The sequence below is a fragment of the Erinaceus europaeus genome, chromosome 20, assembly GCF_950295315.1.
Source record: "Erinaceus europaeus chromosome 20, mEriEur2.1, whole genome shotgun sequence".
Classification (NCBI taxonomy): Eukaryota; Metazoa; Chordata; class Mammalia; order Eulipotyphla; family Erinaceidae; genus Erinaceus; species Erinaceus europaeus.
The window spans coordinates 4,433,837-4,452,358 of NC_080181.1; the positions used below are offsets into that span (position 1 = coordinate 4,433,837).

General features: G+C 38.9%; 1 protein-coding gene across 3 annotated transcripts in view; it reads left to right on the forward strand.

The window, feature by feature from the left end:
• Positions 1–18,522, forward strand: part of CNTN5 (contactin 5) — a 906,057-nt gene that overhangs the window by 821,855 nt on the left and 65,680 nt on the right. For all 3 annotated transcript variants that reach the window (XM_060179715.1, XM_060179713.1, XM_060179714.1), the window contains one exon: positions 13,458–13,578. In XM_060179715.1, the coding sequence (XP_060035698.1) occupies positions 13,458–13,578 (121 nt within the window). The remainder of the gene's footprint in view (positions 1–13,457; positions 13,579–18,522) is intronic.

The following is an 18,522-nucleotide window of genomic DNA, read 5'->3' on the forward strand; positions in this document are numbered from 1 at the left end:
TCCTTGCTTGGGGATGAGAGTATTTACAGACACCTGTTATGCAGGCCTGGGAAACTGTGCCCATTTGAAAACCTTTAAACACCCCCCCAATAAAAAAAGAAGAAGAAGAAGAAGAAGAAGAACCATAATTGAGTACCGTGAATTTCATGAACATTTCTTCTCCAACAACTGTGCACTCAGAGTGTGTCATGATTTTATCTTCTAGGCCCAATATTTTCTCAAGTTGGTACCTGTCTCTCAGCTTAAAAAGCTAATGAATGAAACTTGAAACTCTAATGAAATTGAAGGTCTGGAATGCAGTTATAAAATATCATTTATATATCTAGAATATCCTACCAAAATCTTGAGTGTAATCTAGCATCGTGAGCTTTACATTAACTTTGTCATCAGTGGCATCCAGTAGTAGCTTTTCATGGTTTAAAAAAAACAGGATAATACATTTTTTAGATTTAGAACACACTAACCAGAGTTTGCACAATTCTGCTAGATTTATATGCATAGAGGTCAGGTAATAGCAATCACATATTGTGGCAGTTTCCCCAAGATTAATAAGAGCTTTACGGAGAAATTTTAAAAGACTGTGTACATAGCAACAAATGTCACAGAAAGACTAGCAGAATGCATTTATAGCTAGCTAGCATACAGCCGTAGTGCTGGGCCATCATGATAGTCAGCAAAAGGAAGTATTAAAGCTCTTTACTGGCAGATGCCTGGAGAAGATCATAAGTCAGAGAAGCCAGGCCATAAAGAGAATTCTAATGAGCGTCTGTGGTTATACACGGAAAGGCAGATTTCACTTGCACAAGGAGTTAGAAGAAGCTGCTTATCAGGTACAGATTGTTTATTGTAATCTCTGCAGTTACATCACAAACACTTAAATTGGTGTTTTCTCTTTTGGCTCTAAATCAAGTTTATTCATTTTTATATGAAACTAGGTTTTTTAATTATGTAAATAATATAAGCTTATTATATAAAACATTTGAACATGCTAAGACTAGAAAGATAAGAACTTCCTGGAAGAGCCCTACCACACTAGAAAGAGACAAAGGCTGGGGGTATGGATCGACCTGCTAAAGCCCATGTCTAGCGGAGAAGCAATTACAGAAGCCAGAACTCTGACCTTCCGCACCCCTTAGAGATCTTTGGTCCATACTCCCAGAAGGGTAAAGAATAGGGAAGCTTCCAATGGAGGAGATGGGCTATGGCACACTGGTGGTGGGAATTGTATGATTTGTACCTTTCTTATCCCACAATCTTGTTTAATAACCTTGTTGATCATTATTAAATCACCAGTAATAAATTTTTAGAAAGAATAAGTTGAAAATTAAGACAATACTAAGCAGAACTTGGACTGGGTTTGGTGAATTACACCAAAGTAAAGGATTCTGGGCTGGGGTACGGGGGGTTCAGGTCCTAGAACATGATGTCAGAGGACCTAGAGGGGGTTGAATTGTTATGTAGAAAACAAACATTATAATAGTTTGTGTGCGAACTATTTTATTTTTGTTACTGTATTGTTAACTGTCAACCATTAATCCCTCAATAAAAAAGAGAAAGAAGGGGGGTGTGAACTGCCTGGAAATGACAGTACTTTGAGATCATCACCATTGGTTCTTGCAGTTAGATTCTGTGTGTATCTCTTCAGGCAGATGTGGACACATGTGTTGCACAGTGTGATCATACCATGCACACTGCTTTTATTAGAATAATCTACTAGAGGAGCTTATCAAAGGAACCTAATATCATTCTCTACTAATAGCATGCACCACACCTAGTTAGGCTTGCTAATATCCTAGTATAAGTACGACTCTACTTTCCTATGACACACTGTACTCCTAGGTTGATAATTGTGCAGGGATTTTTTTTGTTTTTTTGTTATTGAAGCAAGTTATCCATCTCACTGCTCTCATTCAGAAATCTTATATCTCATTCTTGCATCTCACGTGGTAAAACACAGTTCCTTCCCGTGGCTCCTATGGTGTACATGGCTATATCTCAGTTTAGCAATTCTCTTTTAGTAAATGTTAACTTTGTTACCTTAGTAAGAGGTTCAAGAACACTGCTTCAGATAGCATCTCTAAACATATGTATCTGTATGTACTTATTGCCTTTCACAGGCATAAATTCCCAGGAATGGATTTCAGAGCCAAAGTATAAAATATTTTTTATTTAAATAAGATCTGCTCTTATATTTTTCCCTGAAGATATATAATATCAAACTACATTACGAGGTGGCATCATATGCAGTAAAAGATTAACTGATAGGGAAATATGTCAAGATTTTTGATGTGAGCCTAGCTTTGCTCTTCCTTAAGTTTTCTGACTTTGTGTAAGCCATGTCACCTGTGAGTTCTCATCTGCAGAACAAAGAAGTTAGAGCCCTATGTTCTGGGGTATGTTTATATACGAAGTTTAATGTTTATATACGAAGAGTAAAACACAGGAACCTATCAAGATATGACCTCTAACAATTGTGAAGTCTTATTTTTAAATTTATTTATTTATTTCACAAGAAGAGAGCAATTCAGAGGGAAAGAGACAGAGGGACACCTGCAGAACTGCTTCACAGCTAGTGAAGCTTCCCTGCTGTAGGTTGTGATGGGGGCTTGAACCTGGATCTCTGCTCATTGTGATGCGTGTACTCAACCAGGTGCGCCAAACAATACGCACACGCACACACATGCACACACACACTATTGTACATATAAAGTGAAATTCAGACCCTTTCAACATGAAACCTTAAGGACAAATATATGTGCATATGTGATTATTTCTGTTATAGCCAGTTGAAAGATAATGTAGTTTTGAAGAGACTCCTAGAGAATTTTTGAAATACAGCAAGTTTTTTATATTGGAGGACTAAGAAGAGCAGTAGAATTTTCCATCTCAATATGCGTAAACTCTAAGTTTGTACATTAAATCATTGGCAGTGTTTTTTCCCCATTAACTTGCAGGTTTAAATAAGGCTTGCTATCTAAGAAAAGAGTTTTCTGTTGCAGATTGTTTTTACTCAATTCCAAAATGGCAGTTGAAATCGAGTAAAAATCTTTAACCTTGAGTTTTCCATAGTTGACTTTTGACTGACACATTTATTTAATGCCTTTTTCCTTTGACTGAACAGTTCTTCTGTTTGAACTGTCATTGCAAAATTACTGTTGTAATCCGCAGTTTAAACAGCCATTTGAATCTTTTCTGACACTGTGCTTCAGTTCTCTGAATTCTAAGTTTTTTGTTTTTGTTATTGTTGATGAGAACTTTCATGACTCTGGAAAACAGTATTTAAATGGATGCTATAACCCAGAGTTTATTCTTTTGCTACAAGATCCTTCTTTACTCAGAAACCTATTTCTGAACATGAGTAGCTATCAAATAAGGCTTGACAAAATAAATAAGTAAATAAAATATACACACTTGCACATACTCAGTGCTTAGTCATAAAGCACATAGTTGCAATAATGCATCTACTTGAAGATTCTACTTGTTAAAATGTTTGCTGATACTGAAATTAATATAAATGAATGGCAATCTTGAGTTCCAAGGAAAAGCTTGAAAAATACATTTTGTATAAGAGCTCCTGCACCGGGATGGGTGTATAACATAACAATTACGCAAACAGACTTCCAGTCCTGAGGCTTCAAAGCCCCAGGTTCCATCTCCCCCACACAGCCATAAACCAGGGGTGAGCAGTTCTCTGGGATAACAAATGAACAGAAAAGTATTCTTTAAAAAAAGTTTCTCCACCACTCTTGCTCATTGGTCAGTCTATCAACACAAGCTTAGCCCCTGTAGTCTGCATGCCTGCGTGAAGGAATGTGAGTTGTGAGTCTCTAGAAAGGACTTTTCTAAATTTAGTTAAACAGACACAGAAGAGAGAGTATGGCGTGGACAAAAGAGAGGTGTGTGTTGTCAGGAAAGGTATTCTGCCATGTCAGAGAGCAGCGCCTCATTTCATTCCTAGGTGGGGCTGAGGAAAGCAGCCCTAAGAGTTCTCAGGATAACCCTAAGTTTCCTTGAGCATTAATTTCTGGTAATGGCTTTCTAGTTGCTTCTGTATAACAAAGCAATTTTATATTTACCCACTTTCCAAATCTGGCTTAAACTAGTGCTAGTGATTCAAATTACTTTTAGGCTTAAACAGAACAAGGGCTGTTTGACAGGCAGAATATCGAGATAGAAAGAGCACAGAATCAGCGTCACGTTTCTGCCGCCTCCACACTTGCCTGCGCACTCTGTCCTCGGTTTTCTAGCAACTCCAGGAGCTGACTAAGACAGATGATTTGTTATTTCTCTTTTCACAGGAAGACCAAAACATCAGATTGCTCTCTAACTAGTCGTTTGTCTCTAGTTCTACACTGTGACTTTTTCACCAGCATATATTTGCTTTGATTTGTAGCACTCACACATCAGTAGAGCAAAACCAATTCTAGCTCTCTTGTCAAATCTGACCAACTTTAGCATTGTGTTGGAATAGTCCACAGAGTCAGTGGAGGGTCAGCCATGTTTACAATGGGTAAAGGAGAAGGACAATTTAAAAGGTACCACATATTTGCAGTTTTCCATTTAGACTCTGATAAGTGATTGATAGATAATAAATAAACATCTGTACGACTGTGTATGCTGTTTACATAGCTGTCTGTATGCTGTGAACACTTGTGAAACAAAATTCGTAGCTGCCTCCAATGCTACTATTCTAAAGCTTTCTTAGTGGCTGTAACATTCCTGTTTACAAAGCAAAAGCTAGTATGTGAACATGCAGACTTTTTCCTACTTCTGTCATCTTTATGTAGTAACATCAGTGAGCAATTATTTAAGCAGCATAGGCTTATTGAGAGATAGAGATTTATTTCATTGCCAGGCAATAGTGTATTCACGCTAAGGAAAAGCGCTTATTGTCAGTCACGACTGTTAACACCTAAGCTACTATTGCTGCCTCATTGAGCCAACCTATGGGCCAGGTTATAATTCATATTATAGGAAGGTATTATGGCAGAGATTCCATAAGTAAGTTGATCCATCATACAACTGTTAGAGAGAATTGCCTCATAGCACTAAACGATGTGAGTCTAAATACCTCTCTTGCCTAGAATTATCTCAAGGAAAACTCATCTGCCATTGAAATTGCAGCACAGCCAGCTTCCAGGTGAGGATAAGAGTTTTAGTAGCTTTAAATTTCAGGACTATACAGCTAAAGAGAGTCATCATTTCCATTCTTGAAAGTATAAAATACTGCTTTTTTTGTTGTTGTTGTTGTCAACAAAATAGGTTTAAGGGGAGCAGATTAAGACTGGCAGGTATGTGCCAGTGAGTTCTGGGTTTGCAGAGGCAATGCATGGAAAAAACAAAATGTTATTGAACCTATTAACACATAAATATACTAGTAGTATACTAACATGCTTTGTTAATATGCCAATTTGGCTTTGTAGCCTTAGATAATATACAAGATGTGCTCCAAATATGCTACTATCTGATTAGGCCCACATCAGATATTGCAGTTTTTAATTATTTTTACTGATTTAATAGTATTTTAAAAGATTACAAAATTATCATCAAGGTTCTGTATCACTGTGCTTTTAAACATAATCCTTAAAATGTTATTTATTTTACTTTTATTGTTTTAGGCTTCAATCCCTCCTACCACCATAAACCAGAGCTTATCAATGCTCTGGTAAAAATAAGTAAATAAATAAACAAACAAACAAACTGAAGGAAACACTGCAAGTCAACCTAAAATGAAAAGAGTATGAACATTAGGTAGGAATGGATAGCTAGTTTACAATTTAGGGCGGGGTAGATAGCATAATGGTTATGCAAAGATACTTTCATGCCTCAGGCTCCAAAGTTCCACACCAATAGCCAGAACAGAGGAATGCTCTGGTAAAAAAAAAAATAAAGAAAAGAAAAAGAAAAAAAGAAAGGAAGAAAAAAAGAAAGAAAAAGGAAAAAGAAAAAAAAGTCATTGTAAAATTTACAATGTGTGTCAATTGCACAGCTCAGGATGAGAATTTATTATGTAATGGAAGAGGCAAACACCCATGAGAGATCTCTCTTTCCTGGATATGTTTGTCCTTAATACTGGCTTGCCCATTTCCTGCACCTCAGAGGAAAAGAAAGGCATCTTACACATGGCCAAAGAAGAGACCTCTAGAACACAAGCATGCTGCTCAATCAGAACTCACTGGCCTGTTAGCTAGCACGCTCCAGCCTGTGTGTCTGTCAGGAGGGGGCACTGATGCTCACTAGTGGGACATTTTGTCAGTCAGTGGTCTTCATGTCACCTGTTTTGTCTCTAGTAACAATGAGAAGGGAAAATAACAATGAGCATAGCTTCTTTTTTTTTAAGTATCTTATGAAAATTAATAATGAGTGGTGCTGCTAGTCTTGCTTTGACCTCCTTCACGGAGCCTCATCTTCACTTTAAGCAAGTCAGTGAGCTGATACCATGGGTTCATTATTGTGTCTCTAACACAAAACGGGCTGGCTTGCAACTCTAGCTGTCTTATGACTCTGCAGTCTTGGACTCACTTTTCCTCTTTAATCACTCTCATCCAGTACAGTGGTTTCTGCTTTTTTTCTTTACATACCTGTATGATTCCATGGCTCTCAGGCATGTTCTTTTCTTCCTTTGTAATGTAATATAGACACGGGGAGAGAGAGGGAGGGAGAGAGAGGACAGCAACTACTATGCGTGACTCATCTTGTGGTGCGAGGGACTCAGTCTCAGATCCTTGAGCATGGTCAAGTGTTCACTCTACCAGGTGAGCTATCTCCAGGCTCCTGAACCACTTAAGTAGTAAAAATACATTATTAAAAGATGTGGTGGGGGTCTGGGTGGTGGCGCACCTGGTTGAGCACACATGTTACAGTGCACAAGGACCCGGGTTCAAGCCCCCAGTCCCCACCTGCAGGGGGAAAGCTTCACAAGTGGTGAAGCAGGGCTGCAGGCATCTCTCTGTCTCTCTCCCTCTCTATATCCCCATTCCCTCTCGATTTGTGGCTATCTCTGTCCAATAAATAAATAAATAAATATGATAATAATAATAAAAAAAAAGATGTGGTGGAGGGTACGTGTCAAAATCCCAGAAGTGGACTATGAAAGAAACCTTTACCCACTTTAATTTGCAGTGCATTGTTGGGTACTCCTAACATGTTGCCAGAATTGACATACATCTTTTTGTCAAATAGCAATTTTTGTAACCAATATGAATTTTTCTGAGGTTGCACACCTATGACTCCACTGCTCCCACTAGACTCCTTTCTGAGAGGGTAATAGAAAGGGAGAAAAGAGAGAGAAGATCAAGGAGATAGACGATAGAGAATGAAGGAGAGACACCCCAGCAGTGCTCTGCCCCTTCTGAAGGTACTCCTGTGGGAACCAGGAGCTCCAACCTGGGTCCTCATGCATCCTACCGTGTACATGCTGCTGGGAAAGCCAGTATAAGGTTGTAAAAGAATTATACATTATTTCCTTAGCATGATATGCTACTTTGAACATTTTTTGTCTGAAAAAAGAAATTATAGGACCAGGTAAATCTTTTTAAGTATCCAAGATTTCATGTCAGTAACATTAATCATGTCTAATACGCCATGTCTCATAATTGGCACACAAATTTTTATATTATAAAAGATTATTAAAATTGAATTTCAGGGAGTCGGGCAGTAGCACAGCAGGTTAAGTGCATGTGGCGCAAAGCACAGGGATTGGTGTAAGGATCCCGGTTGGAGCCCCCGGCTCCCCACCTACAGTGGAGTCACTTCACAAGCCGTGAAGCAGGTCTGCAGGTGTCTTTCTCTCCCCCTCTCTGACATTAAACTTTCCAAGGGCTGGCAGGACACACCCCAGTTTCAGACCTTGGCACCACATGGAAAATTGCATTTCAGGGGCCAAATAGTGACACACCCACTTGAGTACACATGCTGCCATGTGCAAGGACCCTGTCTAAAGAGTACACCATCCATGGAAACTTTCCAGTTTTGTTAGTTTGTTATCCAGAGATTCATTCTTAAGAGAGTTCAATGTGTGCACAGTGCTCTACTAAAACTTGCTCAGCAAAAAAAAAAAAAAAAAAAAAAAAGCTTTATGAGTAGTTTATGCTTTTGAAGTATTTCCCCAATTGTTCATGCATGTACCTTTGATTGCTCTCACTACTCCTGAGAGAGAATATAGCTATTATCCCAGTTCAGGAATTTTTTTCAGGATATGGATGAGGGCTGGAATCTGGCTTTGGTCTGAGTGCTGTGGTTTTCTATAAGAGAAAAAGGGGAGGGAGAACCCTTATATCTAAAATGAAGTTACATACTTATGAATCTGATTATGGCTGTGGAAAACATCACTATCTAGTTTGTTGAATGAGTGAATATCAATTAAAGAAATATTCATCTTGACTAACAGTGTAGTTAAAATGGTCCTTTAACAGATGACATATATCAAGTTTGTACTGTGTCCTAGACACACTGCTGTGGCCTTTACTCAGTTTCACATATCAGAACTCTCGATAGAGAGTAATTTCCCCAGTTTAAAATTGAGTAAGTGGTAGACTCATGGTCCACACAATCCATGTGTCATTCCTAAAGCTCTATTCTTAAAGGACTTGATTCTTGTGTTCTTCCCCCCATCCCTGTCTCCTTCCTAGTTTCCTTAAGAGAGAAAGAAAGGTGTGTGCTGCTCATGCCAGGCACAGAGAAGGCAGGGAGCAAAGCATCCCTCCACCCTCCACTGGTTGGTTCACCTGCTTGACGCAGAGGCCACGGGGAAGCGTGGGTTAGGTGAGAGATCTACACCTAGTATAATTGCAGTATTAAGAGTGGCAGAGTTCATGAAGCCTCAGGAGTCCAAGGATACTTTATCATGAAGAAAACTTGGGAGCTGTGTCTCAAAGTATATTTTCAGGAAAGCAAGGAGAAAGCACCTCCACTTACTAAGCGGTTTTGTGAGTGGGATAACGTGGGCTGAATGTTGTTGTACAGAGTTGAGGCCTCACTTTCCTTGTAAGGAGAAGCCATGCTCTGAGCAGCCTCCTTTTTAAAAATAAGGACATCAGTCATTATCGTAATGGTAGACACTGTACCGTTCAATAAGCCTCCATTTGGGGGAAGTTTTAACGAGCATTTTTTTTTTTGCCACCAGGATTGTCACTGGGTCTCCATGCCAGCACTAACAAATCCACTGCTCCTGGAAGGCATTTTCTTTACTTTTTATTTTTCTTTTCTATTTTATTTGACAAGACAAAGAGAAATAGAGGAGAAGGGGAGATGGAGACAGGGAAAGAGAAAGATTGATGCCTGCAGATGTGCTTCCCTGCTCCTGAAGTGTCCTCCTGCAGTCGAGGCTTGCCTTGTGCGTGGCGACCTGAGCTTGGCCGGTGTGCCACCCCCAAGCCCTCTTAACTGGCTAATCTTATGTGAGATGAGCAGAATGCCTTGCCAAAGTCAGTAAAGAACAAGCTTTGAGTGGAAGAATTGCATTTCTTATTTTATTTCTAAGTCATAAATAAAAATCACAATGATCCAGCAACTGGTGTGATGAGGTAACAGGGCCAGAAAACTCAAATGGCATCCATTTTGTGACTCTTACAAAAAAAAAAAAGTGACTACACAGCCTCTTTCCTTTCATGGTGCATTCAATAAGTATTTACTGAGGTCTCATCCACAGCACACCCTGTGCTCAGTGCTAGAGCATTTTGTTAAGTACTGACTGCGGAGCTGTTTATTGAAACAGCGTGTGACGGTTTATTCATAAAGTCAAGGGAAGCAGCAAAGAAAAGACAGGAAATAAAGTGTGTGTCAAAGAAAGAGAGAGTAACTCCTAAGAGAGAAAAAGTGAAAATGAGGTTTAAGCTAAAGAAAGCAAGCAATTGCTGTAAGTAAGCATTTCATTAAAAGTGCACTAAATTGTGGAGTTTCTCCCTCAGGAACTGCATATACTGTGTGCTGAGATTAAGTATAATAGACTCCCACATGAATTCTCCTCATTACTTCTCTTGAAAGACTAGTAAATCTACTGAAAGGGTAATTTAGGTTTAGTGCTCACAATCCATTCATTTTACTTTTAATCTTTCCTGTTTAGAATTGTAAAAATATAATGCAGATATAATCCAGTCGAGAAGGGGCAAGCCCACAAGACATGGTTTCAACACTTCAAATAGTCTTGGCATTGACAGCTGTGCAGTCCGCTGCAGAGTTTATTCCTGATACATGGAGTTAGAGCTCCAGTCTGTTTAGAGAGCATGGCACACTACTAATTGCAGCAGCCAAGTAAGGGGCAGTATAAGGAAGTTAAGCTATACCTCATTCTCCTGAATTCCTTGAACTTCCCTGTTCTTTTCAATGAGGTCTCTCCTTAATCCCGGTAAGCCCTTCTTTCAATATAACTCCACAGCAAGGACAGGGATCTGGAAACCTTTACACAAGGCATTATATAGGAAGAAAAATACCTGGGAAATAAGACAAGTATTTAATCACAACATTCTGATTTCACTGATTTTTTTTTCAAAGATGCAAGTTTGGAAAAAGTTACCACTAATTAATCACTGTTTTTCTATTGCTAAGTTACTACTGATTAATCTGTAATAATAATAAGAATCACAATGCCAGGTGTTGGTGTATTTGGTCAAGTGCACATGTTACTTTAAGGAAAAAGGTTCACACCCTGATCCCAACTTGCTTGGAAAAAGTTTCACAAGTGGTGCAGCAGGGCTGTAGGTGTCTCTCTCTCTCTCTCTCTCTCTCCCTTTCTGTCTCTCCCTCGCCTCTTGATTTCTCTCTGTCTCTATCCAATAAATAAATAAAACACACAATTGAAAAACAAGCAGACAACAAGAAGCATGATTTTTCAAAAGTGTTGCTTCTGGGAATAAACAATTGCTGTCTGATTTTTCCAGACTTCTCCAAGGCTTTCCTGTTAGATATAGGACCCATTTGGAGCCCTTGTGTGCATATTAATTCCTGATTAACTTAACTAAAACTGGGGACAGGGTTTTTTGCATTAGTGATGGGCCCAAACAACATATGTTGATGCTTGTTTCTTTCTTTCTTTTCCTATTATTATTACTATTTTGGCCTCTGTTGTTTTCGCCGGGCTATGTTGTTTTCACCAGGCTGGCTTCACGGGCGGGTAACAGACGACCAGGGACTCATGGTTGAGCTGTAGGCAGTATCTCTTTATTCATGCAGGACGCAGCACAATCTAAGCTGAGCTAAGCTAAGCTAAACTCAAGTACCCTAAAACTCACAATGCTGTCTTTATATATACTTGCCAAGTAGGGTGGAAACAGGATGTGACATAGAGAGGGTGGAGAGAAAAGTGACTGGTGAAAATCAGAGTGTGACAAGGAGAGGATCAGGGTGTGACAAGGAGAGGGGGTAGAGCAGGTGAGAATTCTACCACTAAACCACCAATGCCCTGGAGGGAAGATGGTGCTTGTTAACAGAGGTTATGTAAATAGAATGAAGTGGTTATGTAAATAGAATAGTGTTAAGCAGGGGGGACTTAAACCAAATGAAACAGAAGGGGTTTTTAAAAGCATACCAACAGGCCTCCAGGCTTATCACTGGGCACAGCCAATCCACAGCTTGCGGCAACCAGTTTTTCCTTTTATTGGCTAGGACAGAGAAATTGGGAGGGGAGGGGCAGATAGATAGAGGGGAGCGATAAATAAAGGCACCTGTTGACCTGCTCAACACTCCTGAAGCATCCCCTGCAGACGGGGAGTTGCACGTATCCTTGCACATCCTAGTATGTGTGCTTAACTGGGTGCACCACTGCCTAGCCTCCTTGATGATTGTTTCTATGCTGTGTTAAGTTATATTGATTTGAAAATAAATCATATCTTCTAAATTTATACTTTGATTTTGTTTCTACATACTATGCTGAAAGTTTATGAAGTATAAAGTCCCCGATTTACATTTGAAAATAGTGAGGACTTAGCCAAGATAGAAATGAGAAAGTGAATTTTGCTAGAATTTTGTAGAAGTAACGGAATTCTCAGTATAGGCTACTCACTGGGAAAATATCACACTCCTTGAAATAATTCTTATGATATTTTAATATATTATTGCTAGGACACATGTCTTCATAGATGACAAAGCTAGACATTACCTTCAGTTTATGTAATGAGAGAAATCCCAGTACTCTTGATATTCCCCATCATTAGACTAATAGGAAGAAAAATATAGCAAATGAAATACCAGAAAGTCAGAAAGTAATGGTCTAAAACGTAACACATATAGTGAAGTGATTCATCTAGAGAAACACAGATGATTTGAGAGATTAAAAAAGAAAACTTCCAATGACTTAACACTCTTACTATGACTGCTTACAAAAAATATATACCCATAAGAATTCTAGAAAGTGGTCTTAAGGACAAATGGACCTTTTATTTTGCCCCCTGGTAATTTACCCATCCCATTAAAACTGTAAGATCTTATTCTGGGGTGCTGGTATTCATTCCACATGCTTAATTTGGAGAGTTTTGAGTTCCTTGAAGATGTCATTTCAAATTGCATGCATCTATCTACTCATCCTGGTCAATTGTTTTTGTTTGCAACACGAAGACTGAGAAGAATATTGGAGTTTTATTGTTTGATTATAAGACCAAAAAAAAAAAAAAGTCCCCTGGCTTGTTTTAAATACCACATCTTTACATATTCACAAAAAGGAAATCATTATTTTCTGATAGAGTAAATGAAAGACAAGATTAAATAATGAAAGGTTTGTATCAGTCATTCTAAAGCATAGGATTATTACTGATCCCATGAAGCATTATATCTGAAAGGTATTCTCATTGGTACTTATTGATTTCTTTAACTGCATTTGTTCTCCACTGTGTTCTGATGACCTTGCTCCCCTTAAGAATCAAGTATTTGAACATTGTATGTATTTTGTAACTGCATGGATTCGCCAGGATTCAGTCTGACACTCCTCCCTGATAGAGGTGGTTATAAGAAAATTACATCTGTGTTAAGACACGTTACCTTGGAGTCTGTAGGTCTTTACCTAAACACTACCTTTTCTGGTTGTCCATAATCTGGTTGTTCATATTGCAGAGACATGAAAGAATCTTTAGACTCCTGTCTCCTCAAAATTAATTACTACAAGTTGCTATTCTATTCAGCACAATTTTCTTGCCACAAAATAGGTCTGTCTCATGATGGCAAAGGATTAAGTTTACTCACTTATTATTTCACCTATACTTTTAAAGATGTTTGTGCATATTTAAATATATAAGTACTATAGCTGCTAAATTATTATATACTATATTAAATTAAATGTTCAAACCCTTTATTAGAAATGTGGAAACATAACTACCATGCGTTCTTTAAAACAGGGTATGTTTGCTTTCTGAACTGTTATAAGTATTAAGGCCAAAAATGGGTTCTTTGAATATGCAAAGTTCCCCTTAAACCACCTTGAACTAGGCAGATTTGCAGCATTTTAAACTGGCACTTCATCCCTCTTTCAGCAAGCATCCTCTGCAGATTTAATGATCAGGAACATCCTTCTGATGCATGCTGGGAGATATGGCTGCAGGGTACAGACCACAGCAGACAGTGTGTCAGATGAGGCAGAACTTCTTGTTAGGGGTGAGTATGCTAATAGTGCAGTCCAAGACATGATCACCATAAATTATCATACAAAGGAGTTTTCAATGCATGGACTTGGAGCACATCAGTATTGTGCATTTTACTTTCAATTTTACAATATATGTCATTTTTGCTTAACCTTTTGCCTTTGAAAAGATTTCATGGAAAGCTGCTCCTTAGTAGCAACAGAAGCTACAGATTCAACTCCAGGGTCCAAAATACCTTTTGTAGTAAGTGGCCACTTCGTGCTTAAGTAGTCTAGTGTCAAATGGAAATTTTGTATAGCTGAACCACATAAGACATTTGGACTCAGTGGTAAAATTTGCTCATACGTATTTTTCAAATGCAAAACTAGTGGAGTCCCAAGACATTTTCCCCTCTAGTAACTTCTAAATTCTGCTTCTCAAGCAGTGGAGCTGCATGCCTGACATGGTGGCATTTGCAGCTGTTAAGTGGCAGGGCTTTTTTTTCCCCCTCCAAGCCTGGAAATGTTAACGCATGGTATCTGTCTATGTGTGGAAATGGCAATTAAGTGGCTTCCCACTGTGAACCAGACCACCACATTCTATGAGCCTCTAAAGAAGCTGATTTGAATTAAGTGAATGACTATAGTACCAGCTTCTTTTAGCACATACTCCCCCAATGTGGGAAGCACAACTCCTACTGTCCATGTTCTCATTCTCCTTCTTTCTGTCATCCTGTTTTCCTGTTTCTCCTTCGCCTCTTCTCTCCTCTCCTCTTCTTCCTTTCTCTTATTATTCCCTTTCTCCTCTTCCTTCTAAGTTTTGTATTCAGCCATAATATAGTGACAGAAAAGTCCACAAATCATTAATGTGCAGGTGTGCAACTCAGAGAACCTTCAAACTACCATTCATGACTTGAAGGAGAACATTTCTGTAATCCCACCTCCTGCCTGTCTCTTTCTGATTAAAAAACAAAACAAAACAGTGTGAGTATTGCATGCTAAGACCTATTGCATGGTCTCTGTGAATACCAGTTTCATGATGCAGACCAAGACCTTTGTGTTTTTAAGTCACTTCTGCGTGTTCTTTTTTTTTTCTTCCACTTTTCAATTATTTTCAAAAAGAAAATATAAAAGTAATGAGCAGGAAGTACATGCTGTAGAGTAAGTGTCCTCATCTCTGTTTCAGTTGCATGGATCACCAAAGTTGTTTTGATTTTTGATAGTGCATCTACCATTGATCCAAGTAAAAATGTTGTAAATAAGTGTGTGTCTGGGTGAGTGGCAGCTTTGCTCATTTTTATGTGTTTTCTTTTTCTGATGGTGGTTTGAACTTTCCTCCAAATTAATATGAAGAATGTGGGCCTGTATTACACTGTAATAAACAATGACTTTTAAAAGTGCTCATTCACTCATGATACAAATTTCCATAAATTTGTAGAGACAAATTTTCCTTTATGCCTTTCAAAGTTATAAAGCTCATGGATCTGCAAACCCCACATGCTGCAGTCAAATTTATAGAAAATTGCTTTCTTCTCTTGCTGAGATGTGTTTTAGATTATGTGTATTTGTTGTGTATTTCTTTCCTGGTAATTTAGAAAGATGCTCCTAAAATTGGAGCTCTCCAAATGAATAACACAGTTTAGAGGCTGATAGTGAGAAACGAGGTATTTTCACAGTCCTATGAGGGGCAAATTTAAGTGGCAAAGTAACAGTCTGCTTTGTAAGTAAAATTAAACTCACCAGGGTCTAAAACATAATTCAAGTTCAGCTTTTTCTTGTTCTCTTTTAGCCTTTGGCTTTATGCCTAGATGATGGTAAAATGCATAAATTTTGGAATTACACTCAATAGCAATTTCAAACAGGTTGCTTTTATCTGAATATTCATGTAACATTTGGCTCAGGTTTTCGCTCAATGTGAGTTTGATCAGGTTGCCAATTCTCTATTACATATTTGCATTACTTTCCTAAAATTAGTTTAAAAAAAAAAAAAAGCAGGCTTGCCTGGTAGATCTTAGACTTAAAAAATGAACTCGGGGTTTGGTTCTCCTTTTCTGGTGTTGTATTCTTTAAGTTAACAGCTCCAGGTAACCAGGGAAATGTGACTGCTTGACTATCGCTATTTTTCATGTTGGCTTGTGAATTGAAATTCAAGAATAGTTTTACTTTGCCATCTTCTTTCCTCCCATCTCTCCAGTCAGTGTTGGTTTATGATCTGAGGACATTCACGTAGCACAGAGCAGAGGGCAGGAGCGGAGACTTCGAGACAAATTCCCCAGTCTAGTGGTGACTCCTCTGGATTCCAGCACAGAGCCTTAAAGCTTGCTTGATTGTGTGTCACCTAAACACAGAAACAGGAAAGACATTCCCACCATTCATCTTCATCTAGAATACCACCTTGGGAATGTTTCAGCAGCCCACTTCAATCACTGTTGACCATTCACAGCATTCTTAGATGGCAAGGAATGAGCTTTATAACCCTATGGCTGTATTTCAGTTGATACTGGCTGAGATCAAGCTTGGTTTCTATTCTTCTAGGTTGGTGGTAACTGCTTACTTATTATTTACTACCACATCCTTTCTCATTAGAGAAGATCTAGGAGATCCTTCTTCAGCTGTCCCCACACGCTTAGAATGTGGCCAACCCTCAGCACAGCTTGCCTGTATGGTGCCTGAGTGTTCCCCCAGGAGTGCTACCTGCTTCTCATCCCATTCACTGCTTGAAAGCATCTTGCCCCTAGATGCTACTTCTCACTGTTGCTTTCTTTTGCTTGTGACTGTCAGCACTATTCTTAACCTATATTTCATTGTTATCATCCTCCCCAAATTGAATTTTCCTATAAATAATCATCTGAAGCATAAAATCGCCTGTTCTCATATATTTAATACTCAGTGAACTAATAGTATAGCAGCACCATGCATAATTTGGAGGTGCATAATAGAAATAATGAATATGGGGGGGTCGGGCAGCGGCATAGCGGGTTAAGCATACATGGCGCAAAGCACAGGGACTGGCGTAGGGGTCCTGGTTTGAGCCCCCAGTTCCCCACCTGCAGGGGAGTCGCTTCACAGGCAGTCAAGCAGGGCTGCAGGTGTCTATCTTTCTCTCCCCTCTCTGTCTTCCCCTCCTCTCTCGATTTCTCTCTGTCCTATCCAACAGTGAACGACATCAACAACAAAAAATAATAATAACCACAACAAGGCTACAACAACAGGGACAACAAAAGGGGGAAAAATGGCCTCCAGGAGCAGTGGATTCATGGTGCAGGCACTGAGCCCCAGCAATAACCCTGGAGGCAAAAAAAAAAAAAAGAAATAATAAATATGTTAAAAGAAATTCTATTGCTGCAATATAAAGGAAATTAAAGACACCTGGACATCTGTACATAGTTTAAGTCACTTACTCAAGTGTGATGTAGCAGCAGTTGAGAGTACAGTTAGTCCATGCAAGTGGGAGCCTCTTTAAAGATGACGGGAGCTCAGTTAAACTCTGAAGGAAAATAGAGACACTTTGTCAAGAGAAAACCTCAGGTGGTGGCCAGGGAGTTCCTACAAAACTGATACTCCTGAGCATCAAGACAGATAATCAAACAGAATGAAAGACTCCAAAGAAGGGAGGGAGGTTGGTTTTCATTATTGTATTTTACATAAGTAAATGTTAAAAACATGTTTCCAAAAGCAAATGTAAGGGTAGGTAACTATAGTGATTTAAGCACTATAGTAAGTTTAACTAAGAACCATTAGAAAGAGCTAAGTTCTGTCCATTCTGTATATAGAGAGGGAAGCAATTTAAAATCCCATATCCTTCCACACAAGTATTTTATTCATACTACTCCCCCTCTTAATAAACAGTAAAACCATTCAGAAAATTCCTCTTGAGACAGACAAAAAATATAACTTTGGTGCTCCTGAATGCACAAAGAGTCATGGTATCCATTCCCCAAACTTGGACATTTTGTTTTATTATTACAACCTAGAGAATAAATCTGACATGTATTAAAGTCGAGAAGAATGAATCCACCTCAGGATGTACATTTTTAGAGAAACCTACCTGCTTTTACCCTTTCACCTCTCCTTCCAACCCATTTCTTTTTTTAATTTTTAATTTTTTTAACCAGAGCACTTATCAGCTCTGATTTATGGTGATGCAGGGGATTGAATCTGGGAGTTTGGAGCTTCAGGGATGAGAGTCTCTTTGCAGAACCATTATGCTATCTACCTCTGCCCCACCCCCATCTCTTCTTCATCCTCAAGGTCAGGCTGTCTTTCAGCCTTAGTTGCTTTAAACTTTCAATTCAACTTCATTCACTTTTTCCAAGGAACATCTTCCCTTGACTATTTTACCATTAATCTCTCCCAGTCCACCTACTCATTTTCCACTGCAAAACTCAAATTATAAATGTTTTTATTTAAATATGTCAGAATCTGTGTTTGCTAATTTTGCTTGTTTATTCACACACATTTGTTTGGCATCTGTTGTCGGTCACTGACTTTGCTTGAGATGGGAAGGTGACTATATCAAGGTCTGTGTCACCTGTGTGGCTCACTGTGCACTTGGCAGCCTCAGAGGTGGGGTGAGAAAGGCTTCTGGTTAACTCAGTCCTGTAAGGGAAGCTAGTGAAACACTCAGAGAAAAGGCAAGAACTGTTATAGAACTTCTGGGATCTACTGCAAAATAAATTGCAAAGTCCTATGTTTCAAACTTGCTAACAATTTCAAGCCAAAGCAAGTCAGCAGAGAGGGCACTACTCCAAGTATGGAGATCATGGAAGGCAGGGGCCTATGCAGGAGTATAGGCAGTGTGGGCATGAGACCAGCCCAGCATAGCTGTTCTGCACAACTCTGACATTCAAGTAAAGGTAGAGGATCAAAGATCAAAGGGGAGGGGGCTGATGGCAGCAAAGATGCCTCAGTCTCAGTATTTTCATCTATAAGATTAGTATATTAGAGCCTCCCTATTAGAGGTCTTTATGGCTTTTCAC